The 15,034-nt window shown below is 34.7% G+C and overlaps 1 protein-coding gene and 1 long non-coding RNA gene across 3 annotated transcripts; both read left to right on the plus strand.

Annotated features, from left to right (window-relative positions):
* The first annotated feature begins 8,325 nt into the window (after positions 1–8,325).
* hnrnpa3 (heterogeneous nuclear ribonucleoprotein A3) lies at positions 8,326–13,515 on the plus strand. 2 transcript variants are annotated; one of them, XM_083536760.1, is made up of 11 exons: positions 8,326–8,619; positions 9,630–9,752; positions 9,850–9,996; positions 10,089–10,299; positions 10,380–10,469; positions 10,581–10,649; positions 10,752–10,811; positions 12,107–12,238; positions 12,474–12,599; positions 12,677–12,749; positions 12,837–13,515. In XM_083536760.1, exons 1-10 carry the CDS (start codon positions 8,614–8,616, stop codon positions 12,733–12,735), a joined length of 1,023 nt encoding a protein of 340 aa, XP_083392886.1. In that variant the 5' UTR covers positions 8,326–8,613; the 3' UTR covers positions 12,736–12,749; positions 12,837–13,515. The 2 variants fall into 2 exon arrangements, with proteins under 2 accessions (XP_083392886.1, XP_083392887.1); XM_083536761.1 differs by having other exon boundaries at positions 8,498–8,619; positions 12,677–12,753; positions 12,837–12,963.
* Positions 13,516–13,825: 310 nt separating this feature from the next.
* Positions 13,826–14,517, plus strand: LOC310723551. Its single transcript, XR_014532717.1, has 2 exons — positions 13,826–13,964; positions 14,066–14,517. It is a non-coding gene; the product is annotated as an uncharacterized lncRNA (long non-coding RNA).
* The last annotated feature ends 517 nt before the right edge of the window (positions 14,518–15,034 follow it).

Raw genomic sequence — 15,034 nt, forward strand, 5'->3', positions numbered from 1 at the left:
CATGGGAGCTCTCGGCCTGTAAAAATGATGCACAGCTCATAGTTGCATCTTTATGCGAACTTATTTCTTACATTAATTCGAAATGAAATGAAAAAGCATTTATACAAAAGTTAATGCAACCTTTTTTTAAATCTTGCTGCCCTTTTTTAAGGTTAATTCTATCCAAAATTAAGGATCTACTATCATACTAAATAGTTGAATGACCTCAGGTAGACTATTACTGGCAGTGTTGGATTGTGCAATATTTTCTGTCATCAGGTTCCCAACCCTGGTCCTGGAGCACCCCCTGTCCTGCTCATTTTATTGTTTTTTTCCTGCTCTAACACTCCTATCCAGGAAAGGTTGTTAATTAACTGATGAGTAAAATGAGCTGAATTAGAGCAAGGAAAAACACTAATATGTTTAGGATCAGTGGTAGTAATCTTTGCTTTACAATGACACATTAGGGGTTTTCTGAAATTCCCAAGTTGTTCTCTAATCATATGAGAAAGGAAATTAATATTGTTCTCACAGGAAACATGGCCAACTATTAATCTTTTTATTCTTTTTTTTCTTTCTTTTTTTTTCTCCAAAAAAAAAATTTTTCTGCCCACATGTGGAAATCTGGGACTCTCATTTAAGTTTAGCAAATCAGACTAATTTCTGCAGGCCAAGATCTTTTTTTTTTCTAAAAATCTTTTTTCATGCAAAAACCATATTCTGCATTCTACATGCTGCTGCCATGTTTGTTTTAATGTTTTCTTTTGTCTTAGTATTTTAATTTTCCATAGATCATAAGTTTCAAATTCCATCTTTAAGTTTGGAACATTCCAGACGCCCCCTTCCTCAGACATTTCTAATGATTTGATTTCCTGCTTCTTTCTTTCTTCTTTTCCAGTAACTCTCCAGGTTGATTTAACACTATTGTGCTCATAAAACTGCACCTAATGCATGTCTACAAGCTAATAATATATATTTAATTTGGTTTTTGATCATCATGCATGTAAGCACAAAAAGACATTATGCATATTTCATTTAAAGATTTTACATGTTATAACTATTATCATAATCCATAACAATGCAAAATTAATACAAACTCATTCAGTTTTTCTTATAATACTAGACATCATGCAGATTGTTTCATTACAATTTATTAAATCCTTTGCATGTTCCTTTATATGCAACAAACTAGGTAAAACAGACAAGAATTGAACAGTGAAAGACTGAAAGAAGGTTCTGTAGATGAGTCCAGTTTGGAAAATGATTTTGAGAAGATGTTACCAGACTCTTACACCCACAGTTAAACATGGAGGAGTAAGCCTAATGGTTTGGGGTTGTTTTGGAGCAAGAATGGTGGGAGACTTTTTCCAAGTGAAAGAAATACTGAACCAAAATGGCTACCATTTCAAACTTCAGCATCATACAATTTCATCGTGACTGGCACTAATTGCAGCTAATTTTTTGTTAGCTAACTAACTACCATCACCATACAAGACAATGGGCCAAAGTCAAAGCTCTGTAAGCATTAATTAGACAGCAAAACGTCAGCTAGAGTGTTATCTATCCTGGAATCACCTGTCCTGCACTGCACCAAAATCCTTTTAAACAGCTCTGAACTGGATCACAAGGTCAGAAAGGAATATTCAATTAGTGAAGAACACCTTTGGCCAGTTTTACAAGAGGCATGGCAAAGTATTTCAGTTAAACGTTTGGAAAAACTACCGGTCCAGATGCCAAAACTGTATAAAGATGTAATCCATGTTAATAAAGGATTTTAGAAATAAAATAAGGTTTAACATCTGTATATTTATATTTGTTTGGTCAAAGTAAATATACATACCATTAAATGAGTTTGCTGCATATTAACAAAAGGAATATGTATGTGTGTCTCAAAAACAATAAAACTCCAAACTTTTCCAAAAAAAGGTTTCCAAACTTTTGACAGGCACTGTGTGTGTTTCTCTAACTGAAATCGCTTATGCCACATTTTTTTTACTTTAATTGGACAGGTTTTTTGTTTGTTTGTTTGCCAAATTAAGAACGTAAAATGAATTTTGAGTCTTGAATTCTCTTAGGATTTGAAAATATAACTAAAAATGAGTTATAACATAGTGGCCATGGTCATGCAAAGTTTTTCCAAGACGGGTTCCAAAAGGAACAGGTTGTCCCAGAAGGAAGCCTCTTCTGAAGATGGCTCACAAGAAAGCCAGCAAACATTTTGCTGAAGACAATTTGTCCAAGAGCATGAATTACTGGAACCAAGATTGTGTCTTGCCTACAGTCATGCATTGTGGTGGTAGCATCATGGTCTGGGGCTGCATGAGTGCTGCAGGTACTCTGGAGCTGCAGTTTATTGAGGGAAACATGAATTCCAACATGTACTGTGACATTTTGATGCAGAACCTGGTGCCCTCCCTTCAGAAACTGGGCTGAACAACATGTAAACGACCCCAAACACATCGCCAAGATGACAACTGCCTTGCTGAAGGTCAAATATGTCTCCAGACCTGAACCCTATTAAGCACCTGTGGGGCATCCTTAAGCAGAAGGTGGAGAAGCACCATGTGTCTAACATACAGCAGCTCTGTGATGTCATCATAGAGGAGTGAAAGAGGATCCATGCCACAACCTGTGCAACTCTGGTGAATTCCATAATGCCCTGAAAGATTAAGGCAGGGTAAGATAACAATGGGGCTCACACAAAATATTGGGGTGTAGTTCACTACAGGGTGTAGTCACTCTTGTTGGCAGCTGTTTTGACAATAATGGCTGTATGTTGAGTTATTTTTAGAGGACAGTAAATCTGTAATGCTATACAAGCTCCACATTGACTACTTTGCACATTAAATCTTTGGGAGATTTTCCTTGCCACAGTCACCACCAGCTTGCTCATCAGGGACAAACTTATACACTTATAAATAACATCTAACTCATTTTTATCACCACATTATCTGTATAAAGCTGCTTTGAGACAATGTTTATTGTTAAAAGCTCTATACAAATAAAAACAATTGAAATTTAATTACTTTAAAATATATCCAAGTTTCATTTCTATAGTATTATCCCTTGAGAAGATATACTAAAATGGTTGCCGAAATGAGAAGGGTGTACTCACTTTTGTGACATACTGTATATAGTCACTGTGCACCCCTCCATTTCTGTTTAATATTGGAGTTAAACGTAACTTTTGGTGAGTTTACACTTTTATCTGTTAGAGCAGGAATTTTGCACTTTTTAATCTTCAGTATGGTTTTAGTTTGTCCGGTGTTAGATCTTTGTGAGTTGGCACTCTGGCCGATGTTTTGGGCTGCAGAGAGGATTTTGATGCCAGAGCTGTAGCTATGTGTTTAGAGCCACTCTAAATGCTAATCATTCACCATGCTAATGAGGTGTGGGAGGATGGGCAAGCAGAACATGTGCCTTCTTCAAGGTTAAATTAAGCACAGAACTTATCATCCTGAATAAAAAATGCTTTGATCTATTAACTAATGATCATGTAGCCAAACGTATATTCATTTTGTTTGTTGATATTTGCTAATGCTACGCTAGTAACAGAGTGAATGGGTTGGCAGCTAAGGATTTATTGCTAGATATAAAGTGCACATGCAGTTTCCCATTGCAATATAAAATTAGTGAAATGTTTTGTGGATAGCAGCGCCATCTAAGGGTCACAGCAAACACGCAGAAAGGCTGATTATTACAGTTATAATAATAATAATAATAATAATAATAATAATAATTATTATTATTATTATTATTATTATTATTATTATTATTATTATATAATATAATTATAAATTATATAATTATAATAATAATAATTATTATTATTATTATTATTATTATTATTATTATTATTATTATTATTAGTGGTAGTGGTAGTAGTAGTAGTAGTAGTAGTAGTAGTGGTATTAACCCTCATTATTATGGTAATAATAATAATAATAATAATAATAATAATAATAATAATACTGAATGCTATTGTTCTATCTTATTTTAATATTGACACATATAAAAGATTTTTAAATATTCCGTGATTAATGTAAGCATAAAGCTTTATCATAGAGACTATTACAGGTTTTTTAAACGCACTGTAAACATTTAGCAAAATGTATAATAATTGTTAAATTAAAGAATGGGGTGTTTATATAATATATAATAGTGTTTTGTTAGAAAATTGCTACTGTGTAGTTTTTTTTTTTTTTTTTTTTTTTTACATAGCTCTTAAAAATCAGCACAGAAGTGCTTTTTGGAGTAAATCTCTTCAAGAGCGTCTCAGTGTGCCATCTACTGGTGACGCAAATACACATACAGTAATCTGTTACCTTTCATTCTTCATTTCGAGCTGCTTTGTTTGCAGCTTTTGTTGCAAAAATGTTGTAGTGGACTGCAACAAATGCAGTGTGTGAGTTGCATCAGTACTAAAGTAATAAAGTAATGGCAGTAGTAGAAGTAGTAGTAGTAGTAGTAGTAGTAATAATAATAATAATAATAATAATAATAATAATAATAATAATAATAAAAATATAACTCTTCTATAACATCATTTGATTGGATGAAGAGCACATTGGCTGCTTGATCCTCTTAAGTAAGATTTATGTAAGCATGCAGCTGACAGGCTCTGGTAAAGCATACTGAATGCAAAATATCATTTGGTTTTCTGGGAGAGGTATAAAACTTGGGTTAATTATTGTCTTAAGTGCTGTCTTAAAATGCAGGAAAGATGACACTTTGCCCACCATTTGATCAGTGGGTTACGTCATACATTTTTCTGCCAAAAAGTGACATCTACATATAAATTCTCTTTACAAGGGAAAGGGTAAATCAGGAGAATGATGTAGGCCAATTAAAGCTGGGCGAGCCCGTTAAATAATTATAGCCTATTTTTCCACCAAGTATTTATTGTTTCCTTGTATAATTTCCCATATACACACATTAATGTATTTAATTTAGAAATAAATTTGTCTTGTAATAAGTGAAACTCCATCAGTCATCATATGTAAATTAATGTGAAATTAGAAATTATCTGTAAAAAGAAAGAAAGAAAGAAAGAAAGAAAGAAAGAAAGAAAGAAAGAAAGAAAGAAAGAAAGAAAGAAAGAAAGAAAGAAAGAAATCTTGTGATACAGTGGTCAGGTATCTGTTGAGATATTTAACATTTTTATTTAACATAATTGAGATTTTTTTTATTTTTTTTTACACACAGCTATGTGTGTGTGTGTGTGTGTGTGTGTGTGTGTGTGTGTGTGTGTGTGTGTGTGTGTGTATATATATATATATATATATATATATATATATATATATATATATATATATATATATATATATATATATATATATATATATATATATATATATATATATATATATATATATATGTATGTAGTGATATATCTCTGTGTCACCTCTGAGCAATAAGTGTAAAGGTGCGTGACAAACAACTGCACTGCAGCCATTGCAGTTAGGAGAACTTCTCAACAAATCACTCAGTGTACACTTCAGATACACCACCCTATGCACCAAACACCTACACAACCACACAGTCCCAAAACACACACTGTCCCTCGAACAAACTAAATGACAGCTGGATAAAGGCATCAGCAAATGTGTGAGTGGGGAAGGGATATGGGGATAACCAAAAGAAGATTAATATATCTAAGTGTATATATAAATAAGTGTACGCTGCAACGGGAGTGAAAAACATGAAAGGTCTTTGTCTTGCAAGTAAATATATTTGAAAAAAATGACGACACTTTTTAAGGCTTGAAAATTTACCAAAATATTGCAGCATTTAAGACAGAAATAAACTGAAGTATATGCTTGTGTTTTATGGAATATTTTCTTGTTTCGGGCAGTATCATGCAAAGAAAAGCAAATATTTAGTAATATTAAAGCCTATGAGTTTGAGTGCGCAAGATAAGGAATAGACACCCGCTGAATTGTTGGCATACCTTCACCTGGTCTGGTTTTAAACACATCCTCATGCTGAGTATTACAAGTTTCCTTTCCAGACAACTGTGCCTCACTGTTAGTTTTGAATCTCCTCAACTCAGTGCTGTCTTCATTTTATTTTACTGGTCATTTTGTGCAATGTTAAGCATTATCACTGTATCATGTTGTAAAACACAGTTGGCAAGCATTTTAACACCTCTTACACCACACTGGAAACCACTTTAAAAAAAAACTCTTATTATGGTCATGTCTTATTAATAAAAAAAAAAAGATAAAAAGCAGCTGTGACTAGATGGCACAGAAGTGCAAGTGCATAATTAAGGGTGAAAGTGTTTTAAAGCTCTACAGCAAACTGAGTCATTAAATAGTATGTTTAATTAAGAAGTAAATGTGCTGGAACAAACATGTTTGGAAGATCTTATGCATTACATCTATTAAACCCAATTTAACATTGCAGGAATTATTTATTTACTTATCTCATTATATACTTTGCTGATTTACCCCAGCAAAAATGTGACTACTGAAATTCATGTGTTATCTAAAATGTTATGTATGCTTAGTGATTTATTTATTTGATTCCTGCTCTCCAAACTACAATGCACAAATTCACTAAATGGTAAGATTTTTTAAAGATAATGTTCACAGATCAAACTACTGCACTCCTGGGTCAGATCAATCTATTTTTATTATTTTTGTATATAGATTATGATAATGATACTAGTATATAGGCTTCTATTCATGACCTAGTAAACAGAATTTTTAAAAAATGCATTAATTTACCCATTTTACACAGAGTTATAGCACCATCTGCAGGAAAACATTTATGTTCGGCTGCTTTTAAGGAATAATATTTGAGATTATTGGAGTCTGTGGATAATCTCTTAACAAAGTTTGGGACAAAATCAGGGATACCTACCCCAAACTCGGGAAATATAAAATCATGTCATAACCGACAGAAGTCCTGAATTTCAAGGAGCTTGCTATGACTTGAATTGACTAACAATACAAACACATGACGGAAAAATTTTGAAAAGCAGCAAGCTAAGTGTCATAAAAAACGCTATTATTAATTACCAAATTACTAGTTATCTAAAGCTTAAAATGTAATTAGTACCTTAGCTATGAAATAATTTTTAACATATGAGAATGAGAACATTTTAAGAAAATATGAAATTATAAATGTACAAGAAACACCATTTGCATTGTTACAATAATCAGCCCAAAATCAGTACATGGTTTTATTGTGTCTAAATTTAAGAACGTTAAGGTGATTTAAAATCCTATATGTAGCCTATATGTCCAGCAGGGGGCGCAAGAAACCTTTGCTTATGTAAAACTGATGCGACCACAGTTTGCAAATACTGAATACGAGTTTACTTACACGTTTTGGGTTGCTTATACATGTACATCAGTGGGTCGGTTCTACGGTTTTACAAAGAAATACAAGAATGTGGACATATGTAAATCTATGAAAAAAATACAAATATCAATGAAATATTTATTAAGGAGGTCAAAAACAGAAATAATGAATATTAAATGTATTCAATTAAAGTGCAAAATAAACACATAAAATCTAATGTATAAGAATTTATAATCCAAATAAATAAATGTATATGTAAAATGTAAATAAAACCAGAATGCAATGATTTGCAAATCTTATAAAACCGTATTTTATTCACAATATAACATAAAAAACTGTTCAAACTAAGGAACTGTGCCATTTTAAGGGAAAAATGTAAATTTAAAATTTGATGGCTGTGACACATCTCTAAGAAATTGGGACAATGCCATATTTCTTAATGATTCCCATTACAAAAACATGCCAGTTTGTATTGCAGTGACATCTGAGGGTCTGGAAATCAGAGTTTTTTCCAGATTCTCGTAATCTTTCGATGATATTATGTACTGTAGATGTTAAGATATTCAAAATATCTAAATTATAAGGTTGAAGAACATTATTGTGAAAATGTTCCACAATTTATAGATGCTGTTTTTTGCAGATTGAACCTCTGCTCAGAAGATTACTTCTGAGAGACTCCGCCTCTCTAAAATAATATTTTTTATAACCAGTCATGTTAATGACCTGTTTCCATTTAAGCTAAATAGACATCCAGCTGTTTCTTTTTAGTAATGCTTACTTTTCAGCCTTTTGCTGGTCTTATCCCACCTTTTTTTTAAATGATCTCCTCAGTTTTAACATTAGATGATGTTTTCTTTGTCCTACTGAAAATAAAATTTCTTATATTTTCTATAATGAAAGATTTGCAAATCATTGCATCTCGTTTTTATATACATAACATCAGCTTTATTTAAAGTTGATGTTGTAATGTAAATAAAAACTAGATAGAGCATTCTTGTGTGTCACATAGCTGGAGGTCCTGACATTCATTCATTCATTCATTCATTTGGAAAGTTGTAACAAGCACCTTGCACAAGTCTCTCGAGTAAACGACTCAACTGCTATGTCCCAAATTCTCCGATTTTAAAACCTAAATCCTCAAAAACTTGACTATTGAGTGAGCACTGAATTGGCCTGACGTCACTGAAGTGCGGATACGCAAGGGCTCAGAGCGCCGTTTGGGACACAGGGACAGCTGTGTGTAGTGGAAGTTGCAAGCGCCGGCAGCGCCATTTTTCCCCCGACTTGTTTGTGTCAATATAGGTTGGGTGGCGACACTGCGACATGGAGGTAACGTCAACTCACTCAGGTTAACTGTCATTGCGCTGTTGCTTTATGCATATAAAAAAATCTTAAGGAGAAACCGAATGAATTGCATAAGAAATGTGTTTCAGCTGCGCATATCCGTGCATTTTTGACTCACACGTTGACAGCTAGCTAACTGTCAAACAGCAGCTAATTGTGTCTCTTAAGGTGCGTCTTTTTCTTAACTATATGTTTAATATATCTTGATGATGAGTAAGGTATAAGGTAACCGGTTGTGTGCGTGTGTTTTTATTTTATTTTACTAAACACGGGATTAATATGGCGCAGGCATGTATATAATGCAGGATATGTTTTACTTGAGCGACCAGCGAGTTGTTTAGCAAACAACGTTAATATTTGTATCATTTTCTAGTTATTTATTTTCTAACCTCAGTCAGGTGGCATGTTATAGTTTATGAAATGTAATATGGATTTATTTTTTTTTAATTTTGGTGCAAGACGCCAAGAATGTCTGGGAGAAATTAGCTAACAACATGGAGGAAACCGAGTAAAAGCAGTAAAATGGCGTTTGACAGAGAAGGCGCTTGGAACATTCCAGACCTCAGGGAGGCTGAGATGCTGTAATCTTTGTTGTGTTGTTGTTGTTGTTGTTGTTGTTGTTGTTGTTGTTGTTTTCTCAACAAAAAGCTCAATTTAACAACGCTTTCGATTCATCTGCCATTAAATTAAAGTGTAAAGTACATTTTGTTTTCATTCCACTGCATACGGAATATGCAACCTGTGCAGGGAACAGCTGACTGAGCATCTCGAGCTGCAGCGTGTATTACAGGTGTTGATGATGTTTGTTATTCTGTGCTGCTAGTCCCCACTAATTCAGGGAAAATAAACCATCTCACAAAAATATCAACTAACTGAAATCTACGCCCTTGGTATTAAAAACTCAATACTAAATGTAATTATTTGCATAACAAAATCGTTGTTGTATTGCATGATTGATCAACTGATGATGTTTCCATTTGCATTAACTTTAACAGGGTAAAGAGAGTAAAGAGCCAGAACAGCTGAGGAAGCTGTTTATTGGTGGTCTAAGCTTTGAGACAACAGAGGACAGCTTACGTGCTCATTTTGAGCAATGGGGAAAGCTCACAGACTGTGTGGTTAGTGACATGAATGTACTATTTTAATATCTTTTTTTGTATAGTATTAACACAATTCTGCAATACTTAAATGGAACACTCTTACGGCTCTGTCAAGGTGATGCGGGATCCCGGGAACAAGCGCTCACGGGGCTTTGGCTTTGTAACATACTCCTGTGTAGGTGAGGTGGATGCAGCAATGGCTGCCCGCCCCCATAAAGTGGACGGTCGTGTTGTCGAGCCTAAACGAGCAGTTTCCCGTGAGGTATGACCATTTGCCTTTGCTCATAAAATAGCTAATCTGCAGTAATTGCATAATTAGCAGTGCATTATTGTAATGTTTCTTCCATTATCTAGGATTCTAATAAACCAGGGGCCCACTTGACAGTAAAAAAGATCTTTGTTGGTGGGATAAAGGAGGACACTGAAGAATATCACATACGTGAATACTTTGAGCGGTATGGGAAGATTGAAAGCATTGACATTATGGAGGAGCGATCAACCGGGAAAAAGAGAGGGTTCTGCTTTGTTACGTTTGATGATCATGACACTGTGGATAAAATTGTTGGTAAGGGAATATGCAATTGTTTATTTTGTATTTTGCTCACATGTATCAATGTAAAAATTCCAGTTTGTGTTTCATTCTAGCTCAGAAATACCACACCATAAACTCCCATAACTGTGAAGTCAGGAAAGCACTACCTAAACAGGAAATGCAGGCAGTTTCTAACCAGAGGTGTAAGTACCATATAAAACAGAAATAGTTTGTTAGTGTGTTCAAGTCCAACCAAACTACTACTGTTTTTATTGTTTGGATTCTTTTTCATATTTTTTTCCCCTTTCTTTTAGATCGTGGTGGTGGAGGAGGTAATTTTATGGGCAGAGGTGGCAATTTTGGAGGTGGCAACTTTGGCAGAGGTAACAAAATATAAAAATAAATAGGCTTTAAAGACATAGGCAGCATTTTGAGTTGAATAATCTGGGGGAAAGGTGCACAAACTTCTATGTTGTTATGCACAGGTGGTTATGGAGGAGGTCGAGGAGGCTATGGGGATGGCTATGACGGATTTGGTGGAGATGGTAAGATCAGTGGAGGAAAGCTGTTTAAAGTATTGCTGTTCATTAGAAAATGTATAACTTTGCACACGTAGCATAAACCGATTGTCCATTTAAACACTAACATGCAGTACTTAAGTCTAGTTAGTACTAGGGCTGCAACAAACGATTATTTTGATAATCAATTAATCTGACGATGAATTCTTTCTTTGATTAATTGGATAAAAATTATGTAGAAAATTAAAATAAGCTGTTTTGCTTATTACAATTATAAGAACCCTAATTCCGAGTATTTATGTTTTAAACTGTACTTTAAAATGCAAAAGCCAGATATTGAGTTTACCGCAGGTAGACATTTTAAAGCTTATAGTGGCTGCTTGTTGAGGAGTGCATGGGGGATTTCTCCTTTGAACAAATTTATGCATGCTGGGTTGTTGTTTTTTTTTCTGTAAAATAATACATTAAATAAAGCTTTTGAGTATGCAAGGTATAAATTGTTAAATCAACATTTGTATTGTTTTTAATAATAATTGCAGATGGCAAGTTGACAACCATGCTTAAAAAAATACACAGGCATTTTGTTGTGAAGATAGAAGCATCTAGAATATAATTAATTTAATTTTGTATAATAATTAAATTATATATATACATAAATTAAATACAAAAACATTGAAAAAAAAGGATTTGAACGTAGTAAAGCCGCAGTAAATCACGTTTGAAAACAGAAGTAACTGTTGTAGCAGACAAATGCTATAAAAAGTGAATGGAACGGAGAAACGCAGCAAGCTAACAGGCTTAAAAATATACATTGGTGTACAAATGCATAATCATTCGCTGAAAACCACAACAGTGACAAAAGATTTAATTATTTACTGCTGCTGTTTTTAGATTTAGTGTTTGTTTGCACCTTTTTAATTGAATCCATCACTATTTCACGAGTGAGCTGATTGCGCAACCTGATACTCGCGAGTCACGACAGAACAGATCCAGTGCGACTGTCCAGAAGTTACAAATAGTTCACACAATAGCACTTCATAAAACTACACCATTTTCACATGATGAGGATTAAACAGTTTTTAACTTACCGTGCTGATGTTTCACCTTCATCCCTGACACCAGTGTATTTTCTTTTTCCTTTTCGCTAGTGGCTGTGTTATCTTGCCGTAACCTCAGCAGCCCAACTAATTGATGTCAACAAATTTCAGTATCCATTTTACCGATTCGTTGTTGCAGCCCCAGTTAGTACAATATATTTAATTATAATTTGATAGGTTTATTATGAGGTATCTAACTGCAATGTGTGTTGATTGTGTGTTCAGGTGGGAACTATGGCGGTGGACCAGGTTATGGCGGTGGACGTGGAGGATTTGGCGGTGGTCCTGGTTACGGTCACCATGGGGGAGGAGGAGGGAGTTATGGAGACAACTACAATGATGGACGCAACTTTGGTGGTAAGACATTATACAGCAGAGGCAATTCAGTACTGAGGTCAGTTATTCCGACTCATGGAATATCCTGTAATGGATTATTGTTCAGCAAGAAACATTCATTCTTATTTGGAACCATTTTATAGTAGAGCCTATGTTTTGCATATACCTTTGCTTTTTACATTTGCTTTGTAAATTCACATGGTTCAGTTGTCATCTTTACGAGATTGCCTAAGCCTGTTTTATGCTGATTTTTTAGGGAACTTTGGTGGCGGTGGAGGTGGAAACTACAATGATTTTGGGAATTATGGGGGACAGCAGTCAAACTATGGCCCTATGAAGGGAAATAACTATGGAGGGAGGAATTCAGGTGGTCCATATGGAGGTAAAAGATTTAAATCTGACTCCAGTTTACAGTTACAGTATAGGAAATGGGCAAGATTTATTTTTAAATGTTCCCAGGTGGCTATGGTTCAGGCAGTGGTGGTGGTGGCAACAGCTATGGTTCAAGGCGATATTAATGTGTATATATATGGTAAGTTCTCTTTATCAGTCCAATTAAAGAATCGTTGATTTGTTGACATAGAATAACTATTTGTTTTATCCTGTATCTATTCAACAGGCTTCAGTTGGACAGTTAGCAGGAGATGAGATGAGTGGAGAGGAGATGAGAGGAGAGGTCAGGAAAGCAGCAGGTTACTATGAGAAAGCCAGGACCTGCTAGTCAGAGCACTAAAAATGGAGACATAAAGAAGGACTGTTTCCACTAGCTACAATGAGCAAGGGTGTAGCCAGATACACATGACCTAGTATGTGTCAGTATATGTACATTCCTTTAATATTTTTTGCTAGATTTTTACCCCCTTCGTATATAAATTTCCGAAAAATTTCGTTTTATTTTTCCAGCGTTATATACCAAGTGTCGTAGATGTTGCGTAAGCTTTTGAATAATATGGTCTTAAATGATTTTCTCTTTAGTCTATTAGATTTATAACTTCGATTTATAGCGATTTTGTTATTTAAAAAGTCACAAACTAGCTGCCAACTATGGTATAATTTTTGGTTACCGTAATGTTTTGGTTTCATGGCAGTGATTCTTATCAGTGTCAAGTGTAAATTTCTGTTAGTGTGTTTGTTTTGTCTTGCGTTGTGTAAAAAAAATTTATAAGCAGTATAGATTTGTCAGATTGGGGGGCATGTAACAGATCCATTTGTACAAATAGAAGTCTAGATTGTTAAATTCTATTGAAAAGTGAAAAAGAAACCAGATTAAATAAAATGTAGAAAATTCCCTAATCAAAGTTAAGTGCATCATTGAGTCTGGAAGAAAGTGCAGTTTTGAGTGTTTGTTGAATGTGTTTTAATGGAAGTGTAGCCAATGAACCCAGACACTTCAACACATTATGAGGTTAATATACATGTTGCTCACACATATATATGAGCAAAGGGGTATCGAGATCTAGCCAAAGGCCACCAAGCAGGTCTCAGTTGCCCAGTGTGGATGTAAAACAGAGCCTCAACTGGACCAGACAGCAAGTTGTGTCAGAAAAGAGGAGGGAGAAAAAACAAGGGAGCATCGAGAGTCAAGTCTGTGGAGCAAAGTCATCAGGTGTCACACCAGAAAGCTAGCATCTGTTTTTTTCCAATACTAGCCTAAGCGCCAAAAGCAGCTGACGCTAGTGAAGAAAGGCTAGCGAGTACCCGGACCCAAGAAGCGTGAAAGCCAATGCTAGCCAGCAAAGGAAGGGAAGTGAGTATGAGGGGTTTGAGACACAAGTGAAAGAGACCACAAAAGAAGAAACTTGCATGTCTTAGGACCAGGTAAGAGTAACTATTCTGCTTGATTTACAGATTGAAACTGAAGTGGCTGCTCAACAAATCTTGTATGACACGTTTTCAGCGAAAGGTCTGGATGGGTAAGATTAATTCCTCAAAATATGTGTGGACAATTTTGCAGTATCCTCCCATAGTCTCAGACACCACTGAAGTTTCTAGACTTGTGGTACTTTATAGCTCAATCTGTTGATGCATTGTTGACTTCACAAAAAAAGTTTTCCTTTTCACTTGAATTACATAATATCATGCGTTTTAATTAAGAAGTAACACAAACTTTCCATTTGAAATTTAAACCTTTATTTTTTCCCCACAAAGATTGTTTTAAATTTCAGAACTATTTGTTATAAGAATTATGATACTTTTGCAACATTGTTTTAAAACATTCTGTATGTTAAGTTATTTTACATTTATACAGTACTTGCCAGGCGAGGCCTATATGCATATAAAAACTGAATTTTTCTCAAGTATTTCATTGCAGTGATGTTTTCTGCTTTCATATACTTTAGATAATTTACCAACTAATTAATAATGCAGTAGTGCCCTATGACAGTGATAAAATTGGAACAGTAAACTGAGTAGAAACAAGTGTGCAATAGGACTGCATTTTTTAAAAACAGTTAGCTAGTAATACTTTATTTAATTTCTTCAAGTTAACTCCGTATCAGGCATCGTACTATGGCTATTAATTCGGAAAAGGATTGTTGATCACAGAGAGATGCACTATATGTTAGAAATTTGTGGAAACCTGTCCCCATCACACTCATGTTCTTCTTGAACATTCTATTCCACATTTACGGTTACGGCATGGGACCCAGTTTTATGATGGTAGTCCATGAAAGGAACAGTGGCACGCTCCTTCCGTAGTGCTAGGGTCTTCTCCATGGGCAAGAGAGAATAACCCTTAAGCCTTCCTTGCTAGGGTTACAGTAATATACAAGTGTTGGTACATTCCTGTCTCCCTTGGTAGAACCTTTTTTTCTTATC

Source organism: Silurus aristotelis, assembly GCF_946808225.1.
Source record: "Silurus aristotelis genome assembly, chromosome: 3".
NCBI classification, from domain to species: domain Eukaryota; kingdom Metazoa; phylum Chordata; class Actinopteri; order Siluriformes; family Siluridae; genus Silurus; species Silurus aristotelis.

Excerpts from the sequence above, each read along its gene's own strand:
- hnrnpa3 (XM_083536760.1), top strand. Across the intron at positions 10,812-12,106 it reads TGACGGATTTGGTGGAGATG|GTGGGAACTATGGCGGTGGA; the intron begins GTAAGATCAGTG and ends TTGTGTGTTCAG. Across the intron at positions 12,600-12,676 it reads TTCAGGTGGTCCATATGGAG|GTGGCTATGGTTCAGGCAGT; the intron begins GTAAAAGATTTA and ends AAATGTTCCCAG.